Genomic DNA, 23,109 nt, shown 5'->3' on the forward strand with positions numbered 1-23,109 from the left:
ATAATGTTTGTGAATTACATGTGATGTGTAGAGTAAGCCTGAAGTATGTTGACAACGACAAGATGTTATATAAAGCCAATGAATTATAATTTAACTGGAAAGCTTATTACTACACTCAATTTACATAAATATATATTGAAATCTTTATTACGCACTCATAAAAGTAAAGCTTCTAGTAACTATTTGTCAATAGTATTTATATAAACTCTCCCCCGACAATATTGCCGAGAAATTTAAACTGTGACGTCATGCCAACAATCTGTCCAGGGGGTCAAATAATGATATCTCCTTATTAAGTCTAACCACTTGGGCTGGATGGTAGAGCGAGTCTCGCTTCATGCAGGCCGGAGTTCAATCCCCGACCGTCCAAGTGGTTAGGACACCATTCCTTTCCCCCGGTCCCATCCCAATCCTGATCTCTTCCCAGTGCTATAGTGTCGTAATGGCTTGGCTCTTTCACTTGATAGTTCCCTTCCCTTCTTAACTTAAGGGTCTGATTTAGTATAGTGGGTTAAGGCATACTAGTTATGGCAGCTACTGGACGGTAGTTGTGTTTTCTGGGTTCGAGGCCCACTGGTGGGTGTTGTCTAAAGTTTGTGACAATAAAACTTCACTTGTGGTTTAAGCAAGTTAGTGCATATTGCACTAGACACGAATTTTCCCACATTGACAGTGGCTTGATGAAAAAATGTGAAGTAACCCCTCACCAATCTGGTGCCCTTGGGAGATGGGGATATTTGAGGTAAATACCTTGAAATTCTCTATCTCTTTTAGGGGTCTGATTTGGTGTAGTGGGCTAAGGTATACTAGTTATGGCAGCTACTGGAAGGTAGTTGTGCTTTCTGGGTTCGAGGCCCACTGGTGGGTGTTGTCTAAAGTTTGTTTGTTTTGTCTAAAGTTAAACTTCACTTGTGGTTTAATCGAAACCTTTAAAATACTGACCAATTTGGAGGATGTTGATCCAAACAATTTTTTCATAAGGTCAGATGTAACACAAACAAGGAGCAACGGTTACAAGCTCAATAAGTCACAATGCAAGACAGAAAACAGGAGATGCTTTTTCACCCACAGGGTAATAAACCTGTGGAACAGCCTACCCTCTGAAGCCTTAAATGCCTAAACTGCTGAATTTTATTAAAATCCAGCTTGAAAAAAAAATCAGCAGGGCAAATGTGGGAACCTTTGACAAGCTGTCAGCTTTCTGTCCACGTCGAGGCCACTAGAGTGTTAGCGGCCCTCAGGTAAATTTAGGTAAAGGAGCGAGACGTTAGGAAAGGATTTCTTATAAACATGCTATCTCGAAGTGTTCACCTAGCAGTAAATATGTATATTAATTGTGCATATAAGCTTATTAATATTTAAAAATAAATTTAAATTGATTTACATTGCTATAAATGCTATTTATAGTATATCTCAAAAGAACGTTTCAGTGAAAAATTTGTAAGACGAGATGGGTTGAGTATAAAGTCAGGGTGTATTATTAATATACGTTACCAAGGAATAATACTGTACTAATATTACTTCATTTTAACCCATAAATGTAATAGTCATACTGGCTCGGCGCTTTGTTCTGATAATGGTACCAATCTTACGGTGCTATATAAATGATAACCGCTCAATGTTTATCTTCAATAAATTATCAATATTTTCTTTTATTTGCCTATATTTTGCTAGGAAATGTAGATGTTTATCTCTCAGAATGTTTGGTAATATGTTTATTGTTTGTGATGTGTGTCTATGTATGTATTAACACGATGTACTGAACGGGGTGAGAATAGCTTGAGCTACCTCATCCCTTTGTGTGTATTTTACCTCAATAAACTTATTTCAATTTAATTTCAATATTTTGCTGCATACATAGATAGCAAGACCAATATGCCACAGTTCACCACATACATTCATAAGTATATCTTATAATAAAGGAAGGAGAAAGGAATTAGTGTAAAGGCCGAGTGTCTAGACGGGGCGCTGCTGGAGCTTGTCTCAAGGTTATCGGCGGCGTCTTTACTATCATCTTGTGAGACACTACACTCCCCGGGAGGATGGTGGTGGGTTACCGTGGCCTGAGCCTGGCCCTCCTGCGTGCCTGGCCCTCCAGTGTCAGGAACATGTCCACCCCGGCCAAGCACAGTGCCAAGCTCCAGGATAAGGTGGCCATTGTCACTGCCTCCACCGACGGGTAATTGTGCACCCTTTTTTGGTTTGTTACTCTGGTCTTGGGTTAATATGACTCTTGTAGTGTAGTATGGACTTTGTACTCATTGGGGCGGTGGTGAGAAGGTTACAGTTACATAATGGGTTCAGGAGCCCAGTGTTCTGTACAGCTCAGCAATTTTATTCACAGAAAACCCCGAGATTTTCTGTAGCTAAATGACAGTGGTGAATGAACCATTTAGCCCATGGTTTCTGCCTTGACAGCTGTATGATTAATGCACTGCTTCTGTACTGACACTGTACTGTACTGATCTGCTAATAGTTACCAACTCCCACACCAGGAAGGGTTGAGGGCCTCATGGCTAACAATGTTCTGCACACCAGGCATGACAGGGCAGATCTCATCAAAACTTTAAAATACGGAATAATTTGGAGGATGTTGACAAGACAACTTCTTTAAATGATCCGTTGTAACACAAGGAGCAACAAGCCACAATATAGGACAGGAAACAGTAGATGCCACTTCACTCAGAGTTATAAACCCGTTTACCTGCTTACCCGCTGTAGCCGTAAGTGCCAAACTACTTCTATATTTCAAGAACAAGCTCGATAAAATCATCAGGTGAAAATCGGGAACTTTGACAAGTTGCCGGCTTCCTGTCATCATCAAGGCCACTCAAGAGATAATAGCCTTCAGGTACCTGGTTGATGGGGTCCTGGGAGTTCTACTCCCCAAGCCCAGCCCGAAGCCAGGCTTGGCTTGTGAGAGTTTGGTCCACCAGGCTGTTGCTTGGAGCGGCCCGCAGGCCCACATATCCACCACAGCCTGGTTGATACAGTATTCCTTGAAGAAAATTATCTAGTTTTCTCTTGAAAATGTCCATAGTTGTTCCGGCAATATTTCTTGCACTCGCTGGGAGGCTGTTTAACAACCGTGGACATCTGTGGTAAATTCAGATATCAAACAAATCTACAGTTTCTATGTTAGGTAAAAGTTCATAATTGTAATGAATCTGTAGATTTATGTCATCATATTCCCTTGCAAGTACAGTACTGTACTGTAAAGCTGTACTGGCTTAGCACTTTTTTCTCATAATTACCTTACTTTACCTCCTTACCATGAGAGCCACATGTTTTCCATCTGTGGCACCCTTTTCCAAAAGTATGGAGCATACTCATTGGGTCTACAATAGGTCTACATTGTACTGCAATTTGTATTTTTTGTGCTAGTTTATTAGTAACATATTGACTCTTGGATATTAGAATATTGCAGTATTAGTTCAGCATAAGGTGTTGCATTTAGTGTTAAGCATGAAACATTTAGGGATTGGATTGTTCTAATATGACCATTAGGTTACGGTATATGGTATGTGTGCAGGTCACTTCTTTTGACAGACAATTAACATTCAAATTGGAAAGCCTAATCTAACCCATGATATTTAAAAAAAAAAAGCCTGAAGGATATTGTAAAATGTAATTATACAATATACAGAAATATATTTTTTTTAAATTACAATTTGTGAATATGGGTTGATCTAGGCCTATTTTCTTGTACAGTATTCACAGTTTTTATGTTTGGCAAGATTTCATTGCTCTTACATGGGGAAGATTCCATCAATATGCAAAACAAGTACAAACACAAGAATTTGGGAAAATTCAGTAGAAAGGAATTTAAGGAAAATGGAGATGTGAGGCAGATTGCACCACATAATTGTGGATGGCTTAAACCCATGCACCCTACTTCAGGTTATATTTGTAAACATTACAAATGTTGCAGGATTGGCTTGGCTATTGCTCGTCGCTTGGGTGAAGATGGTGCTCACGTCGTGGTCAGCAGCAGAAAGCAAGCCAATGTTGATTCAGCTGTAGCAGAACTTGAGGGTTTAGGCTGTTCAGTCTTGGGTCTCACCTGCCATGTTGCCAAAGATCAAGACAGACAGAACTTAATTTCCAAGGTTAAGAGCAAGTGCTGTGTGTATAAGAACACATTTATTTATTTATTTATTTATTTATTATTATTTATTTATTTATTTATTTATTTATGCATATACAAGAAGGTACATTGGGAATGTGAGGATACATAATATGGTAATTACAATCTTGTAAAGCCACTAGTACGTGCAGCGTTTCGGGCAGAAATACCCGAATTCTGTGCAGAAATTCGGGTACATTTTACTAGCGATAATGAAGAATAGGCAAGAGTTGAAAGCTTTATATTGAGAGTCTTGTAAATTGTTATTCATTCAGAGCTTTTAAGAATACAGTATTGTTAATACATGATTGCCATTTCAATATTTGTCATTTTTATATAGCCAAACAAAACATACAATACTAATTGAAAATTATCTGTATATCCATTTATATACATTATAGTACCTTTAAATCCTTCCTATTCTGTATACTGTATATTTATTTTGTCACATAATAGCTACCATTATTTGGTTTTCAGTCACTGGTCTTTGGCTTTATCAATTTAATGAGTTTCTTTAATATTCAGTGACCTATATTTTAAAGTCTCATTGATCTCTAAAGCAGAAGCAGAGCTATTTACCATCACAGTGCAAAAATTTAAAAAATATTTGTCACAAAAATATTGCCTTAAGTAAAATTACCAATAAGCTATGTACATAATAGTGCCAAACTATCATAGTAAAATTCTGACAACTATCCATCAAGAGCATCAACCTAGTGAGTAGACCACCTCTTATTCTTGACTGTCGTCTGAGACAGTCGTGTGTCTGTGATGTCCTACTGGGACTGAATCTTTCTCTCTTAAATATTTAGCACATCTTTGTGCTAGTTGGTCCCAGCATTTGGAATTCATGATAAAAGTGTTTTGCAAGTGTGAGGGTGTTCACCTTTCAAGTAGGTCCCTTGCTTCCATATCCAGCCCGTCCTCCTAAGTTTTCCCATCGTCGAGAAAATGGTCACATTAAAGTGTCCTCTCAGACCTACCAGAGGACTCAAAACATAAAACAGGACAGTATGTCACTTTCACAAGCCACATCCATTTTATAAAGGTAGTATGACAGTTTTTAGCCTTATGTAATGCATACGCTTGAAATGCGACATTCTTTGTAAGAGGGACAGGTTGCCATATCATCCTTAGCTTTCTTTTGGGGCTCCAATTCCTGTTGCTGTTAGCGATGACTTCAACACACTCATCATTATACTTAGGTTTTCTCTCACAACTGGTAGTGCATCCTGTCATATCATCTGGCAAAATAGGCCAGTTTCCTGTGCATCAATGAAGTCCAAAGAGTATTCACTAGTAGATTAATATGTTGTATGGCAAGTTAACTAGCCACACCTTCTACCATTTTGTCTCATCATACAATGGATTTGGATTCCTCTTTCTTGGATTGCTTCCCAAAGCTTTTACCTAACCATTACACAATGTCTTTTTTGAACTCAAATTCAAAGAATTACAGAGAAATTATTGTTTTGCTGCTAGAAGTCTTAAGTGGCAGGCACGCATGCTGGGAGTAACTCATAATATGCAGACTCCGAGGTGTGAGGGAATTGCTGATCAAAATATCCCTGAGCTTGAATAACTCTGCTCCTAAATGATAGCATACAAGCTACATCGGTTATGTCAAGTGTTCAGATGCACCATTGTTTACTATACTGTACATAATATGTCTGGGAGCTACCATATTTTCTGGCTGGGTATATCTCTTGTTGTTCCTGCTTTATGTATTTGTGTCATAGTATAATATTTTTAAATTCTACATTTTCAGACATTGGAGAAGTTTGGAAGCATTGACATACTTGTTTCCAATGCAGCTGTAAATCCAACAATGGGAGGTGTATTGGACGTAAGTTGTTGTCTTCTTTAAATAACTTTTACTTCATATTTAGGTAGGCTTGTTTGGTATACTTTATGGTTTTCATATACTGTACTATAGAATGTGTTTTCAATAATTTTTTGAAGAATGGCTCATGACATGTACTTGAAGAAATTTAAATATTTATTTATAGTAATACAGTATAACTGATTCTAATTTCATCATAGGGCAGTGTATCCCAATAACAACTGTTTCTGGGCATTGCCCTCAGTCTCTCTCTTGTACTTATACTCCGGCCATTACCAGGCAGACTAGGCAGTGCTAGGTACCTGTGAGGCATTCTTGCCCACCAGAGACAAGGGCTTTCATAATTTCTCTCTGCTTCCAGTATAGGGCATGAACCAGACATGCCCATAAAGTATTGAAAAAGAGGTCATAAAACACTCAAACTTCCCTCCAAGAAATGTATTGAAAAGTGTTATGAACTACCAAAGCAAACTGTAACAATTTCTAAAAAAAAAAAATAGTTTTCAACCAACTCTCGTTTCCGCCAAGAGGTGGTGGCCTCGATAATATCAGGTGCAGGTGATGAGACCACTTTACTCTTGTTCCTGGGATCCAGTTTGCTGTGTCTTAGTCCTGCAGAAACCACTGTTTGCAAGGCTGTGTTCATCATTCCATAGGACTGATGGGTATATTGTAGTAATATATATCTATATAATGTTTCACCAGAATGTAGACTGTTTATATTGAGTCTCTTATTATCATCCTCTGCCCCAACTTTTGTTTCAGGGTTCCTTTCCCTGGCACTGTTGGCAATGACTGTTCACCAACAGCTATCTTTTTAAGGTGTAAGTTCCTCCTTAGGGGGTGAATAATTAATTTTATGTTGCTACACATTACTCAAAAGTTAGGTTGAGTGTTTTGGTTGCCTCAGTATTTTGGCAATGATACACCTTGGTTGTGGGGTTGACCTCTGATCCCCACAAGTTTCTGCTTTCCCCCTTAGAAGGAACATTGCATCCCCTCTAAAGGGAGTAAGGGGTGGGCAAGGGTCATTGTTTTGCAGTGGGTTGATACATGTACAGGAGCCTGATGGATTCACAGTGTCGTGTATGCGCCTGTGATGTTAGCTGAGGGAAGCTGCTGAGGTGTTTTTCTGAAAGAGGTATTTCATTGATTTAACTTTAATGTTAACTTGTTTATCAGTTCTGCTCCTTTTTCTTTCTTTTTGTATTTCATTTTATCTTTTTGCTTTCTTTTTCTTAATCTATTTATTTATTAACATATTTCTTCATTAATTTTTCCTTCCAACAGCAAGCCTGTTAGCTATACATGGTGGGTCCCATTGAGATCTACCTCTCTCACCCATATACCTAGCCATTCTATTCTATATTTTTCCTTTACAGTTCTCGAATCAAGGACAATAACAAGTTAGATGATTTAATATTATATTTTAATATCTTACTCATAATTTTTTTCCAGTGCCCAGAAAGTGTTTGGGACAAGATCTTTGAGGTGAATGTGAAAAATGCACTCCAGCTTACACAGCTAGTTGTACCCCACATGCAGAAGCAAGGAGGAGGTGGAGCTGTAGTTTACATCTCATCAATTGCTGGATTTCAGCCTATGAATGTAAGTTTTATCCTTTTCAAATATTATTTAATTTCGAAGTGTGGTTATAGATGGCATTGGTAAAGTTCACCTCCCCCCCTTTCCACAGTCTAAATGTTTTTGTAAATGTCAAGTACAGTATGTGACCTCCATTCCTCTACCTACAAATTTCAAATTAATACTTTATCCAAAGCCTTCTCCCCACTCTTTAAGTTTCATTAGAAGCAAACTAAATAGAATTCCTAAAATAAAATGTTAAGCATAAAGAAACATTTCAACTTAATTTTATTTATCTTATTTAATAAATAACACAAATTTCAGAAAACAATTATGGAAAGCAGTGTTCATGAAACAATTAGTTTGTTTGGGGAGCTGAGAAGTATTGTACAGTGTGTTAACTAAAAACCAGTGAATTATCCTTTTAATTAAATTTTTTATATGCAGAGAGGTACAAATATATGTGTGTTGTTATAATTAATAACTTACAAACTACTGTAAAGATAATGGAACCATAAGGTGAACCATGAAGTCATATACAGTATTACTTTTATATTATTGATTTGTTCATTGAAAGTTCTAAGCAAATAATTAGTGGCATAACTTCACTGTGTAATACTGTACAATCAGTCTTGTAACCTCTGTATTACAGGGATGGTATTAGGTTGTGTGTGACCCCATATCCTTAGTCTCACTTAGTCAAAGGTTAGCTTTCTCTCTGTTTATGGCTCAGAAGGAACAAAACCATGAAAATCACATTGTAGAGCCTGATGATGGATTGCATGTATGTGTGTGTGTATATTTCTGTCCATGCATGCATACAGGTGCGGCATCAGAGACAAATAAACATTTGTATAGTGTTTTTCTTTGGTTTTATTGTTGCAGATGCTGGGAGCATATAGTGTAAGCAAAACAGCCCTCCTTGGGCTAACAAAAGCTGTGGCACAACAAGTTGCCTTTGACAATATTCGAGTCAACTGTGTTGCCCCTGGTATTGTGAAAACCAATTTCTCAAGTGCGGTAAGGTTTTATTTGTATCAAGAATAATTGTGTCCATTAATTTTTCACGATGCATGTTTGTTGTACTGTATTATTGAGCATATTTATGCTGTTTCTTCCAAAGGTACAGTAATTTTCAGTGTTTTGTCATGATCACAGTGCAGTTAGGCCGGTCACATATAGTATGGCACTAACGTTTCAAGGGTACATGTACAGTACACCATTATCACGTAGAAAGGCATATGTTGGATATCGAGTATTACAACAAACCTCACAGACTTTGAAAGGGAGATAAGCAATATGCCCATGCATTCAGCACTAGAGCCAGATTCCTGTAATTTCATTGTTTATAAAGTAATACAAAATGCCATTTGGCACATCCCCACTAATTGGAATATGGAGAAAAATCCTGGGAGATAGATTATAAAAACTGCAAACGTCTCCCCACTAACATCCTACATTATTATGAATTTTAAAAGGGTACCAAAAAGCCAACTTACTAGTTTATGGAAAAGAACAGGCATGCAACAAAATTATAGATGCATTAGAAATAAACAAAAAAGCTGATGTCATATATGCAGATTTTGCAAAAGCATTTGGTAAATGTTACCATGCAGTAATGACCCATAAAATATCACAAGGTATAGTCCTCGCACCATTACTATTCCTAATCCTCATGGAACAGAGGATTAGTGTTTAGACAACATTTCCTTTCACCAGATTGTCTATAAGGCTGTTTACCTAGCAGTAAATAGGTAACTGGAAGTTAGAGAACTTCTTGTGGGTTGTAATGGGTATTCTGGGGAAGGTAAGAAGTTGGTCTTAGGGGGGACCTTGATAAGCTTACCAGGCTTCCAGTCCCTGACTATGGCAAACCAAGACAGATGGAAATCTCAGTTTTGTGTCATCCTTCACAAAGTATGACAATTATGACAGTAATGGTCTTCCGGTGGACATAGAAAACAATATTGTGCAACAGTGGTGAATTCCAATTACTTTTATATGGAGAAAATTAAAAATATAAAACGAGTTCAAGATATACGACTCGGATTTCTTAATAGAAAGGAGTGGCCAGGTCAAAGATCTTGGAATAATAATATTAGAAGTTAACACTTTCAGCCCGGGCATGACGCAGCATTGCGTCATCCGTTTACTGTCGGTAATGCCGGGGATGACGCAGCATTGTGTCATCCACTTTAAATAATCGCCAAAAATCAGGTTTTTATCCAATTTTTTGGGGACTGGTTTTAAAATGCGCGCCGATGTCTTCCCATTTTCTTTGTTGAGCCTCGTGGCCCTCAGGCGGCTTGGCACACGCCGTGGGCCCATTGTTTTTGCTCCACTGTTGTGACCAATGTCGCCTCCCCTTGCATCTCAAACGTGTGAACATTTCGGCTATTTTCCGTGGCTATATTTCTTACTGCGGCTTTAGAAACTATCTACGCTTACTCCACAATTGATAGTGATCATGAACAAGGCCCTTCCAGGAAGAAAATTGCGAAAGAAAGGCTTGAAAAGGGCGGGAATTGGGAGTGTAGCTGGAAGGCGTCTGCGCGCTCACTTGTGGCTAACCCATGGCCCGTCTTCAACTCATCGGCGGTTGGAGCGTGACCAGGATTTTTTATTTTATATGCTAATGTTCCTCTAGAGAATTCTATTGCGAACCCGTTGAGACCAAAATGAAAGACCTAGGACGAAAATTGAGGTGACCAGAGTGAAAATAGTGAAAACATTTTATCGCGTTTGCGAGCTCCGGGGTAACTCGTTCGCACTTTCTCTGTTTGCTGCAGGTAATTAGCCCGGCTTTTGGAGTTTATATGCATTTAGTGCTGTAGAGAATTCTATTGCGAACACAATGATACAAAATTTAATCTCGTAGGACGAGAATTAAGGTGACAAAGTTGAAGAGAGTATACACTTTTCAGAATTTACGCGCGCTCCCGTGACACCCTGGGTCCCATATCGCACAGTTGAGGGGTGGCGCGCGGGGTACGCCAAAATGTTAAAAAATCAATAGCAATGGCAATGTAACTCATCCACCTGTATGCTCCAACGTCAAATGTACAGAGAATTCACACTAATGTGATATATATCAATGAGAAAATCAACTGGAGTTCTGGGGTGACTCAAACCTGTGACTGTGAAAATCCCAGCCACTGACGCTAACCACTGGACCACCCTGACTTAAGTCATTCAACCAAGTTTCTACTGAAATCACATACGTTGAAGTGTACAGTGGATGAACTATGTTGCCTACACCCGGGTGCTTGGGGGTCGTATGTAAAACTTGGACTGACTTTAAGAGGGGCCTCCAGATGTTCTGTGATTTCAGTATAAATCTGGTTGTATGACTTAAGTTAGGGTGGTCCAGTGGTTAGCTTCAGAGACTTGGATTCTCTTGGTCGTGGGTTCTAGTCACCTCAGAGCTCCAGTTTATTTTCTCATTGATATACTATATCACATTAGTGTTATTTCTCTGGATATGAGAAGTCCAAACATTCAAAGAGGACACCAAAGAAAACAGCAACAGGTAGGAAAATGATGGGGGTAGATTATGAAACATTAAAAAAAAGGGTATGTCACATCAGTGAAGTTATTCTTCAATGCACTGGTATTATTTTGAATGGAGAACAATATTAGGAAATTTTTGCATCCCATTTCAAGGTTGGCAAAGTTACAGTGCTAAAAAAGAAATAAGATCTTTTATTCCCCTTATAGACTAGATTAAATATTTACCTAATATTTAGGGACTATTTTAGGGACCACCTAAAAGCACTTTAATTGTACTCCTTGGAACAGAGACAAAAGAGACCTCTCACTCAATACTTTTTACATATGATAATCTGGAAATTCAGGCCCTAAACCTGCATAATAAAATTGCTACATACTGGAGTGAGAGAGAGATGGCAGAAAATTTTAAATACTGTAAATTCAAGGAAACGTTGGGGCATCATAGGCACATTACTGAGCTGTTACACAGTCTCCTGCTTACATATATAAGAAACATCACCAGAATGACAGTGATGTTTGTCATTCAATGAAGTCTAGTAATCAACTACATATCAACAGCTATTGGTTGAAGTTGTAGAAAGAGGCAGTTAACTGTTTTGCTGACTACCTGTCCCTGAATGAGAAATTGAAGAGGATTGAGGAGATGGCTTGTGTTGGAAGGAAGGAAGGAATTCAAGGGGCATGGAAGAAATGCAAGGGGCATTGTTATGAATGCATGGTTCTTACACCCTGCGAAGCATTATTCCCTATATCCTGTGGATTCTCTTTGACATTCCTTACCTGCTTATCATCATCTCCCTTTCCTTAACACAAAGTCTATTGTACCATATTCAAAGGTTTGTATCTCTTGGCTACTCCACAACTTGGCGAGTCAGATGTATACCCTTGGGCACATTACTTATGTAAATTTGCTACTTGTATGGTATTCTTTTTGATCATGTGGGAACATCTGGGGTAATTAGTCAAAGCTTGTTTCTTTCATTTTCTACTGTGTATCTAAGTGTGTGTTAATGCACTTATTTTAACTTTTCAGATAACACAACACCCAGCAGTGTATGAAAAGATTTTGGAATCAATTCCTCTTGGAAGGTGAGTGACAGTTAATTTAAATAAAATTAAACAAAAATTCACTTTATATTTTCATCCAGCTTTATGTAATGAATCCTCAGTGTTCCACAATAATTGGGACTAGGCCTGTTCTGAACTATCAAGGTTTCAAAGTCGTTTAATTGGTTTATGTCTTATTGCCAAATATTTAAGGGCTTTCGTACTGCTAATACAGTAGTATAACACATACAAATAATGTATTTTGAATTTGAAATAATAAATTGTGGACAAAAAAATACATTTTCTGAGTTTGTGCCCTCAGATACAGGTGCCAGGCCACAAGATGGGGTTAAAGCCAGAGGAGAATATTCTTAATATCCTCCATTAAGAAAGCTGCTTGATATAAAGCAAAAGCCAGAAACAAACCACCAGATTCCAAATAATAATTGGGGTTGTCAGGACAGTAAATTGTAATTGTACAAATACTGAGATAGCAGTCACCTGACAATCACCAAATGGAAGCACGAGATACACATCATTACCAGGAGGCTGGCACCCTCACACGTACAAGTGGACTGCCAGGTAGAATGTATCTGGTTTTACAGACTTTATTCAGTTAAGTTTAATAGCTTTCCCTTAAGTCTTCACCTCAATGAAGGAATGTGGTGCTGGTGATGCCGGACTGGCTCGGATTTTGCATATACCACTTGAAGTCTCAAGGTTGTTGTGTGCAGCCCCCTACTGTGGTTGGAGATGGTTTTATATACTAGGTTGACCTTACTTTCCCTTCTGGCTCTGTCATGGGATTAGCTTGCCTCCTGTTTTCATCTGATCTTTGCATGGTTATCTTGAGGTTATCTTGAGATGATTTCGGGGCTTTTAAGTGTCCCCGCGGCCCAGTCCTCGACCAGGCCTCCACCCCCAGGAAGCAGCCCGTGACAGCTGACTAATACCCAGGTACCTATTTTACTGCTAGGTAACAGGGGCATAGGGTGAAAGAAACTCTGCCCAATGTTTCTAGCCGGCACCTGGGATCAAACCCAGGACCACAGGATCACAAGTTCAGCGTGCTGTCCGCTCGGCCGACCGGCTCCCTACCGGTGCCACCAGTCCCCATCCAGAACTCAAGTAGCTAATCAGTATTAATTTTAGCAATACACTGCTCACAGCTGTCATCTGGGTTATTCAGTTTGCATCCATAGGCCCTTCGGTCTATCCCCCATCATTCCTTTTTTTGGGGGGTTCAGTCCTGTAGTGGCATCCCTGTCCATCTCTTGACCTCTTTACAGACATATTTGCCATGAGATGGCATGTTTGTCTCCAACCATCATCATGTCAGTCATGCTGCTAGTTGCCAGTATTGGGGCACATTAACAACATCAGGTAATTAAAGGCAGTGCAAATGTCAGTTCGGGGCATTCCTCTCCCTTGGGGCTTGGTGATTTGGCAGCTCTCGGGCAACTATTTGATGATGTTGATCTCTGGCCATAGCACTTTTTTTTTATTCTCAGGGTTTAGTTTTCTCAAAGCCCTTCACATTTGAAACATCTTCAATATTCTCACAGCAGGTTTCTTATTTTACCATCTCATTTTGACGGGATGGTTAGTGGACAGTCCCCTTATTATGGATATGTGGGACTTTGGTCTATCCCAATGGAATACTTTTGCCTCTGTGTAGGAGTTTAAGCTTCCTTCCTATGTGTCCTTGTATATGTGGCTCCATTTTCCAACAGGAAAGCTTTTGAGTCGAATGCAGTGCAGGCTAGGAATCAGAGAAAGATGATTTAACTCTTCCTCCAAATTAAGATGTTTCTCTCAATGATGGAGAAATTGCTAGCTCTCATGTGTCCTGTCTTCCCCTACTTTTGTTGCTGTAAACCAGTTCCATCCCTGGACCTGCAGCTTTTCTAGATGATTACCAGCCAGACTTAAGTTGACTTCCTCTAATATCTCTGCCAGTCTTCATGTCTACAGTTTTTTGGGCAATTGTAACTGTCTTAGTCTTAAGGGCTTTCTTGACAATGACGGTCTACTTCTCGATCGTTTTCTCTTTTTCTAGTAGAACGTTTTGAGTTTAACATTCTTATCCATGAGAACCTGCACTTGCTTCTTCACCAGGATTAGTAATGCCTTTAACTTAAGACAGCTTCTGGAAGTTTCCTTCAATGATACATTGTCACACCCTAACACCAGGTAGACTATACTTCACTGACAGACACGTCCACTTGTGGTGATGCCTATAACCTAGACAAGAAGCTATCACTTGAAGCATGAGCCTACTGCAGATGATCATTTCAGGATCAGGGCCAATTGGTTGTCTGAGAAGCCACAGAAGGAGTGAGTCAGGGAATCCCTGGTTACCTTCTGTTTACAGAACCTTTGCCATCATTTGGTGGGTGGTGTGGGTAGTGACCAGGCAGGCAACTAGCAGTTGGTAGTGAGCAGTTCTAGGAATTTTCTTTGAAACCAAGTATTGTATGGAGGTGGTGTTTTGAGTGTAATGGAATGTTCATTCTAATGGCCTATCAAGACTGGAATGAACATTCTCCAGTTTCTCCCTTTCCTTATTATGACTCATGAGGGATGGTTTGAACAGACCTCCATCTTGTCGAGGAAGAGAAGTTTGCACTGACTCTGGCTTGAGACTGCTGTGTTTCTAGAAGAGTGAGACACTTGCCTAAGAGACTGGCTGAGTGATTTTAGCTTAGAAAGTCACCACATCTCACTGTTATTCTGTTAACTAGATTTGCACTGCAGGTACTATTGTGTAAATTATACCACTGTCGACCCTACTTTTGTTTTATGTTTTATATTACTGTATACATGTACAGTAATTGGAAGAAAACTAACTACTTCATATTCATTTTGGTAGTTAAATTTGGCAAAGTTATTTACTGTATAAAGCAGTACAGTATGTTATTTCAAAATTTAGTTTTACAGTCTCACAAAGCCACCACCACATATACATTAGCATCTTACAACATTTCCTTTAAATTTATCACATGTTTGTGTCAAATGCTTGCTACTCCATGAAAATGAATTCTAAAGAAAGGTCTTTATTTTTATTCCCATGCAGGGTTGCAGACCCGAAGGAGCTGGGAGGCATAGTGTCTTTCTTGTGTAGCAGCGATGCATCATACATCACTGGCGAAACGTTTGTGGTTGCAGGTGGCATGCTTTCACGACTATAATGATGCACATTGTTATGTGCAGGGAGGCAGTTGGAGTTACGAGAACATCATCATGTCGAGGATTGGTGGGGAAATAGCACAAAGTGGTGATACCCGTATAAATGCCATAGTCTCTGTACTCTAATAAACCCAGTGTACCTTGTATATAAATAAATAAATAAATATTGGGATAATCAGTTTTCACATAATATGGTGTTTGGCTTTTAGTTAATAGATATGCCTAATAGTATTTGCAATTCTTAAGTCATTTAAACTTTGGGTTTTATATATGTTAAGCATGTTTGTTCTACAATATATATAGTTTAGTGAAAATTCTATTATTTTATTATAGGAATTAAAATTTGTTTAGTTATATACATTCATTCTATGTAGGTCTGGAAAAAATAAACATTACTGTATTTGAAACAATTTTCACAAATTTTCTCAACGCACGCGGCAAATTCTTTAGCTATTTCCAAAAGCACAGTCAATAACTAAGCATAATTCTTCATTTATAATTAGAGTTTAAATACAGTATCTGGTTCCTGATACTTGTAGGATTTGATTAGCTGATAAACAAGATGCTTTGAAAATATTTTGTTTATATTAGTATGTGATACAATTAGCTGTATTTGTACAGCTATGTACAAATACATAATAGTACACAAATACAAATACATATTTGTACAGCTATGTACAAATACACAAAGCTGTATGTTTGTAGGTGTGTTATTAATAGGTGAAATGTGTATACTTGCTACTTGTTATTCTTGATAAATAGTTCTATTTTGTATAATTGATCTGTAAATAAGATTACTAAAGAGAGTAAGGTTTAAACATATGTAATTGTGTTAATGATAAAGTGTGGTTTAATAAAAATATATTACATGAGCTGTATTTATTTACAGTATTAAGATCAATGGATAAACTAGATGCAGTGTTTCAAGTCATAACTGATAGAGGGAGGTCTTTAGTGTGCTAAAAAGTGAGATGGAACGGGCAAGGAATGTACTCATCTAGTTGTGCTTGCGGGGGGGTTGAGCTCTGGCTCTTTGGTCCCAGTCTAGAATCAATGTAGGGTCTCAGGCTGTACAGATTTGCCTTGACCCTGGATTGTATAATGGACACAATCAGGGGTAACGGTAAACAATTCAGCTTAAAGAATATTTAATATTGAGAATTAAAAATTGAATAATTTATAATTGTATTATATTGACAAAATTATTTGCAATTAAAATAACAAATCAAGACAAAGCTTAGTAACTAGGCAGCAATGACTATAAAAGTGAACTTTTTTTCCTTTAAATATGTGCCAAACAGTATATTTTTTTGTGTTTTTTATTATTGCAAGTTATCACAGAAAATTTTCAAATAAGAATTGTTTTGCAGTGCTAAACAAAAATTATATATATATAAAAAATGTATCCAAGTTTTCTGCCAGTTAGAAGAAATTTAAACAATTTCAAAGCTAAATTATATTTTGTTATTGTGCAGATCTCAAAAATAAAGTATATAAGAAAGAGAAAGGCTTTCAACATGCTCATCTAAAAAAAAAAATTGAAAGAAAATTTGATCGTCTGTGATCTCTGCCAAATTGGTCTCTGCCTTTTTCAGTGTTATAGGAGCAGCAAATGGCTCCTCTTATCACTTGGGTGCCCATCGAAGTACTGCATCCCTTTCCTCCCAATGCCAAGCTTATCTCAAACATTTTTTTCTCCATACTACAGTACTAAAGACTACTGATCTACACTCTGTAATCCTTCATATAGAATAGGGTAGCAGCACATTGCTGTAATTACCTAAGTGTAGTTACAGGATGTGATCACCTCTTTCTTCTATCTTCTATCTTTCTATCTAGCATATTTAATGACTAACTTCTCCGGTCGCGGGGAAGGGTTGCGAAAAACCATGCAGATGACTAAAATCCTAGACGAGGTCTCCAGGACATCCAATGAACATCTTGACTCTTGGTGGCGGAGGGGGCCAAATTGAAAAGAATTTTTTCAGTATCAGTGGTTAACAAATGAAATGCACGTGAAAAGTGCTGTGGTGGAGGCAGACTATACACAATTTAAAATGTAGATATGAAAGAGCTCAATAGTCTCAGGAACCTGTACATTAGTACACTGATAGTTGAGAGGCAGAACTGAAGAGCAGAAAGAGTGGCTTGAAGAAGTTAAAGTATAACTACAAAGAAAATTACTATCGCTTCCCATGGAAGAGATATGCAACATTATCTGTGATGAAAAGCTCTGAAGACGTAGAACAACTTTTTATCCCTTATCAACTTGTGTACAAGTTAGAAACCGAGCCGCAGGGACGTCGATCCCAGAAATCAACGCAATGTAACCACAAGGTATTCCCATATAAACATCAAGTCCTTTGCAGGTCCAAATGCCAAAACTCTTAAAATTTAAAATCTAGCTTGAAAAAATTATTATGACAAATGGGGGAGACGTTTGATAAGCCGCCGGCTTCCTGTCCTCATCGAGGCCACTAGTGTTAGTGCCCGACAGGTAAATTCAGGTTGCATGAGGTGAATAATAATAAATTCATTGTATCGGGGGACAGGTAGCCAGTGTGTATTCATACACGTTAGGTTTGTAACCTAATTGATAGCAAACTCTCCCCCAAAGGTGGAATTACTGACCCCGCCCAGGATGCAACCCCACAACGAGCTGACTAACTCCTGATTACCTACTCCCTGCTAGGTGAACAAAGGCACTAAGTAAAGGATATATGCCCAACCATTTCTGTCCCACCTGGGATTCGAACCTGGGATTGTCGATTGGGCGTCGAGAGCGAACCCGACTGTACAATTGGGACCCTCAACCTTCTGGAGATGACAGCCGACATACGGTCATTCCATTTCCCAAATCAGAAATGCTTCAAAACCTTCCTAACTATGTTATTTTTATTATGTGCAGCAAAGAGAGCTGAAAGGAATCCAGGTAAATGGAAAATTAAACCATTAAATATAAAAATATTAGAGTTTTTTTAAATGTGAACATGACTCCTCCGTGGCAAGAAGAAACCTCGGCAAGTCAAGTAATGCCTTCTTGAATCTAACAATAGAGGCCTATATGGCATGTTATAAGCCAATTAACAACTAGAGGCCTCTCATTTTGACATTTAAACACGACGCCATCAGCTGGGGCCGCAGTGCGGCCATCAGCTGACTGATCACTTGTGCGCAAGAAAAAGTAGTTCTATATTTCCTCATCAATAAATGCAATGCCAGGAAACCCTTTATCTACCTAAAAATCTACATACTGATATAAATTTAAATATACATCAGCATCAAAACCCATCATGAATACTTAGAGCAATCAATGTGAAAAATAATAGAATAATCAGAGATATTTGATAATGATATTTGACAAGTCAATTGTAGGCTTATATACTGATATAATTGTATTGATAGATGTGTAATGAGTTGAGTAGTGTGATGAGTATATATATATTGAAATTGAAATAAGTTTATTGAGGTAAAATCCACACAAAGGGATGATGTAGCTCAAGCTATTCTCACCCCGTTCAGTACATCGTGTTAATGCATACATATACACACATCACAAGCAATAAACGTATTACCTGAACATTCTGAGAGATAAACATATACATTTCCTCGTATAGATATATATATATATATGGTTGTGTGAGTGTGGAGGAGCGCATGCGCGGGGCGTGCGTGTGCAGGCGGGCGGGCCGGGCGGCCACCACTCGCCTCCTCCACCCAGCACCGGCCGCACCTCCAGCACCGCAGGTCAGTCCCTCCACCGGTCTCTACCTCCTCTTCCCTCACCTCCACAGCCCTACACCTCGGTACCTGCTGCTGGAGGATCACCCACCTCCCTTATGACTTGTATATATTGCTCGTTATAGTGTAGTAGTTATGTTAAATTAGGTTTAAAGTGTGGCGGTGGGCGCCGGTTGGTGGTGGAAAATGGCGGCGATTGTTGTTAACCGGCTGGTGCTTTACAGGTCCCCGTGAAGCTCGCCACCATGTATGCTGCCAGGCTCTCCCTCGCTGCCTCCAGGACTGTTGCCGTGAGTCTTAACCCCGTCCTCGTTATCAGGTGTTGAGGCGTTTGCCATAACCGAGATGGTGCAGTAGTTCTGGTGCCGTTCTGAGTTCCATTGTGGCAGCTTACCCGGCCTGTGTGTGGAGAGTAGGCCTAATAGGTCGGGAAAAGCTCGCTAAACGGGTGATTTAAATGGTTACTTGGGTGCCATGAGTGAACCGGCGAGTTGGGCTACGGTGTTGGGGGGAGGGGGGTTAGAGTGCTGGGAATGCACAGTTAATTTAAGACACTTAGTAACATAAATGAACAGGGATTGATGGAATATAATCGTTTTTTAAATTATTGAACCAATGAAAGGTAAATGTTAAGCCAACAAACCAGTGTCTATTGGCTCAAGAAGATAACCAGTATCAAAATGGGAATGTGAGGGAAGTATGCACAAGTCCATGATACTTGAGCAAAAACATTTTTTTGGGGAGCGGGAGGGGGGGGGGGAGGTTGCTGCAAGATAAATTGACAAGTTCAGGCGGTGCCATATAATGCAATGAATGGCCCATGTCAATATGCCTGGTCAGATCTAATAATTTTTTCTTTATTATGCACCCCATACCTATCCTGTGGGTGGTGTATAGGATTAGGCACATAATTGGTTCAGGAACTGAACCCTCTAGTTCGTTTAGCTAAGCAAATAAACTGGATCAGATGTAATAACCCTCAAAATAGGTCCTTGGACCTCGTAAATGGGACTAAGTTTGGCTAGAGGATCAATTAAAGCCTATGAAGGTGTGCCATCAAACAGGCAGAGACTTCCTTCAGACCCTCACACCAAACCTTTGTAAATGTTACTTTAAATTTAATGTTTTTAGTGTTTGCATTTGGGGACAATTTTTTTGTAATTTGCCTTTCATTTTGTTCTTTAAGGATACAGAATTTTGTAGTGCTATGTAGAGGGCTATGGTCGTGCCTCATGGGTGTTTGAATTAGACGCAATAAAGCCCATCTTTAGTCAAACCTCTGTCATTGACCTCCAGCAAGGTCTTGGGAGTAGCTGGGGGAGGGAGCAAGGTCCATTATTGCAGATATTGTCTGGTACCGAATCCTGGTGTTAAAGAGCTGCTGCCCAACAGGTATTGTTGTAAACTTGTAGAGGTATATTGGGTCATTTATCCCGAGAAGTGTAGCTCCTGGAACCTGCTCGACCAATCGCTTGCACATTGCCTGGGGGCAAAATACTTGCTGGTGGATAGTTAAAGCTGTGGGAGTTTGCAGGACATTTCCCCATCCCTTGTCCCAAATGAGGGGATGTAAAACTAGTATTCTCCACTGCTCTTGGCCAAAGTCAGTGGGTAAGAGGTTGTATTAAGCACTTGAAATGGCTATAGTACAGAACTAAGGGTTTTAATTCATTAGCATGAGTACTTGTGAGCACGAATCACACATGGTAATTTCTTGGTACTGGTAAATCTATCTTGCAGCTCCTTATTGCACAAGTTTCATCATACTTTCAGAATAGGCCTGTATTTTGTGTATTTAACATGGCAAGCTCTACTTACCCAGAGCTGGTATGGTGAGAAACTAGAAACCTCATCCAAGGTACTAGCCTGATTGCCAATAAAATTATGAATTTTTTAAACTAGTATCTGATGGTGAAGCATGTCTTTTTATTAAAAAAATAATTTAATTAGTATTGGGTAATACTGGTTTAGGTATCTTTAAATTGATGAAAATTTTAACTTAAAATATTACCAATTCAAAAAAAAATTCCCCAACATGTGAAAACTTGTTAGCTTGTGTGCAATACAGGGTTAAATGTGGAAATGCTCTAGTGAAGATATTTGTAAGGGACTGGAAATTCATCTCTTCACTGTTGGAACTAGAAAGTTTGGATGGTTTTTAATGTTGACTAATTTCTAATATACAAAATGATAAAACCAAGGGCAGGAGGAAGGCTTTGTGGTTCTAGCCTTGAATTAAAGTTCACACAAGGAGGCAGATTTATAATAAAAACACTAGGGTGTCTGGGAGCTAATTGTATTAACAGTACAATAATTCATTTAAATTTTGGAGTATGCCAATGGCAATAGTTGGTGTAATAGTTGCATTGAAGTAGTGCATCACAATTAAGTAGCTAAAGTTTGGCAAGTTTCTTCTGTGCAGAAGTGAACCTAGGTGTTGTACTGTTAATTTAACAGTATATCATAAATTAATTGCAGCCATGTCCTGTGGTTACTGGGTGTATACAACTTTGAGTTTAGTACTATAATTTTTTTTACAATGTAGAATTCAGTTTAGTTTTGTACAAAATTTGTGCCAGTGCATTATTGTTACTGCTGGTGTTACACGGTAACAAATTTGGTTAAACTTGGCATCCATATCTTGCCTTTAGTCTTGCATGTTGCAGAATTATATTTACATTAGCAGAGTTTGAAAAGTCCAATTTATTTTGCAGGTCCGGAGTCAAGTTGTGGCCCGCCCATTGGCTGTGGCCCCACTAACACGCAGCTTCCAGACGACCACCACGTCACAAGATATTGACTCTGCTGCAAAGTTTATTGGTGCTGGTGCGGCCACAGTCGGAGCAGCTGGCTCTGGTGCTGGTATTGGATCAGTTTTTGGATCCCTCATCATCGGCTATGCTCGTAATCCCTCTCTCAAACAGCAGCTGTTCTCTTATGCCATTCTGGGATTTGCCTTGTCTGAGGCTATGGGTCTCTTCTGTCTTATGATGGCCTTCTTACTGCTGTTTGCCTTCTAAATAATAAGTGGAGGAGGGACGCCCAACACGATCGGGCAGTGGTATTGCTGGATCAGTGATAAGATGTGCAAACCATATCAATGGGCTGAGACGAACATCTTATTTATACCGGTGTGGATGTCATCTTAAAGCTGTCAGCTTTGCCTTTAGGTTTGGAAAGTGAATGTATATAAGGACCAAGATTTAAGCTTGTCTTGTTGGTACAGATTTACTTGAGTAGGCAATGTCAAAACTGTTCAGCTGTTGCCTGGCGAGTTACACAAGGAACCCCTAATTGTGTACAATTCCAATGTATAGAGAATTTATAAATAAACAACAAACTTTTGCAATGTTTTCATAACCTGTTTAAATTACAGCAGCATGGTTTAAAAATTGAAGGTTTAATGAATTGTCAACTGGGATATTGCAGAATGAGCCTAATTTAAGTATTAAATTCTCGATAATGTTAATGGTTTAAATTGTCTACCGTAATGCAAAAACTGCATAAATTTAGGGCTGTGCTAAAAGAATAAAGCACAAGTGGTTGGACAATATCTTTTCACCCGTCTCATCCCATATCCTGACCCTTTGAAGTGTTAGTGCAGTTATGACTCCTGATTGGTCTCCATCCCCTCCTCCCCCCACGTTTTTTCACTACCTGATAGTTACTTAACTTTGATTGCTTGCTCAAAAAGAGCTTTGGAAATTTATGAAAGGGTTAAAGATTTGAAATAGTGCTATCCGTGTACTTGTCTTTTTGCCAATACAAAGTTTACAGCAACTTTGCAGTCCTATGAATTAAATCTTGCTATATTGCTTGAAATGTTATTTGTACAGATACATGTACACAATCCCTAAGCCATTTACACCATATAAAAAAAATCCCTTGCCACTAAAGCATGTACAGTATACCAAAACGTGTACCGATTTTTAAATGTTTGAAACCTGCACATCTCAAGTAATGGAGCAAATAAGGCACAAGATGTAGCGAGGTGGGAGTTAATGTTAGGCAAGTGGTTCTAGCAGACGACGACGGCGGCGGCGGCACTTGCAGAAACTAATTGAGGGAC

At 38.9% G+C, this 23,109-nt stretch overlaps 2 protein-coding genes across 2 annotated transcripts; both read left to right on the forward strand.

Annotated features, from left to right (window-relative positions):
- Nucleotides 1-1,938: 1,938 nt before the first annotated feature.
- On the forward strand, nt 1,939-16,171 carry LOC123746257 (dehydrogenase/reductase SDR family member 4). The gene is made up of 7 exons (XM_045727585.2): nt 1,939-2,179; nt 3,932-4,109; nt 5,895-5,972; nt 7,428-7,577; nt 8,439-8,573; nt 12,097-12,152; nt 15,187-16,171. The coding sequence occupies exons 1-7, from the start codon at nt 2,043-2,045 to the stop codon at nt 15,299-15,301; spliced, it is 849 nt and encodes a 282-aa protein (XP_045583541.2). The 5' UTR covers nt 1,939-2,042; the 3' UTR covers nt 15,302-16,171.
- Nucleotides 16,172-18,941: 2,770 nt separating this feature from the next.
- Nucleotides 18,942-22,384, forward strand: ATPsynC (ATP synthase, subunit C). The gene is made up of 3 exons (XM_045727586.1): nt 18,942-19,046; nt 19,265-19,330; nt 21,755-22,384. The coding sequence occupies exons 1-3, from the start codon at nt 18,957-18,959 to the stop codon at nt 22,058-22,060; spliced, it is 462 nt and encodes a 153-aa protein (XP_045583542.1). The 5' UTR covers nt 18,942-18,956; the 3' UTR covers nt 22,061-22,384.
- The last annotated feature ends 725 nt before the right edge of the window (nt 22,385-23,109 follow it).

Source organism: Procambarus clarkii, chromosome 80 (assembly GCF_040958095.1).
Source record: "Procambarus clarkii isolate CNS0578487 chromosome 80, FALCON_Pclarkii_2.0, whole genome shotgun sequence".
Lineage (NCBI taxonomy): Eukaryota > Metazoa > Arthropoda > Malacostraca > Decapoda > Cambaridae > Procambarus > Procambarus clarkii.

Coding starts and splice junctions, on each gene's coding strand:
- LOC123746257 (XM_045727585.2), top strand. CDS start 2,043: ATGGTGGTGGGTTACCGTGGCCTGAGCCTGGCCCTCCTGCGTGCCTGG. Junction 5,973..7,427: donor CAATGGGAGGTGTATTGGAC/GTAAGTTGTTGT, acceptor ATTTTTTTCCAG/TGCCCAGAAAGTGTTTGGGA. Junction 8,574..12,096: donor AAACCAATTTCTCAAGTGCG/GTAAGGTTTTAT, acceptor TTAACTTTTCAG/ATAACACAACACCCAGCAGT.
- ATPsynC (XM_045727586.1), top strand. CDS start 18,957: ATGCGCGGGGCGTGCGTGTGCAGGCGGGCGGGCCGGGCGGCCACCACT. Junction 19,047..19,264: donor CCGCACCTCCAGCACCGCAG/GTCAGTCCCTCC, acceptor GGTGCTTTACAG/GTCCCCGTGAAGCTCGCCAC. Junction 19,331..21,754: donor CTGCCTCCAGGACTGTTGCC/GTGAGTCTTAAC, acceptor TTTATTTTGCAG/GTCCGGAGTCAAGTTGTGGC.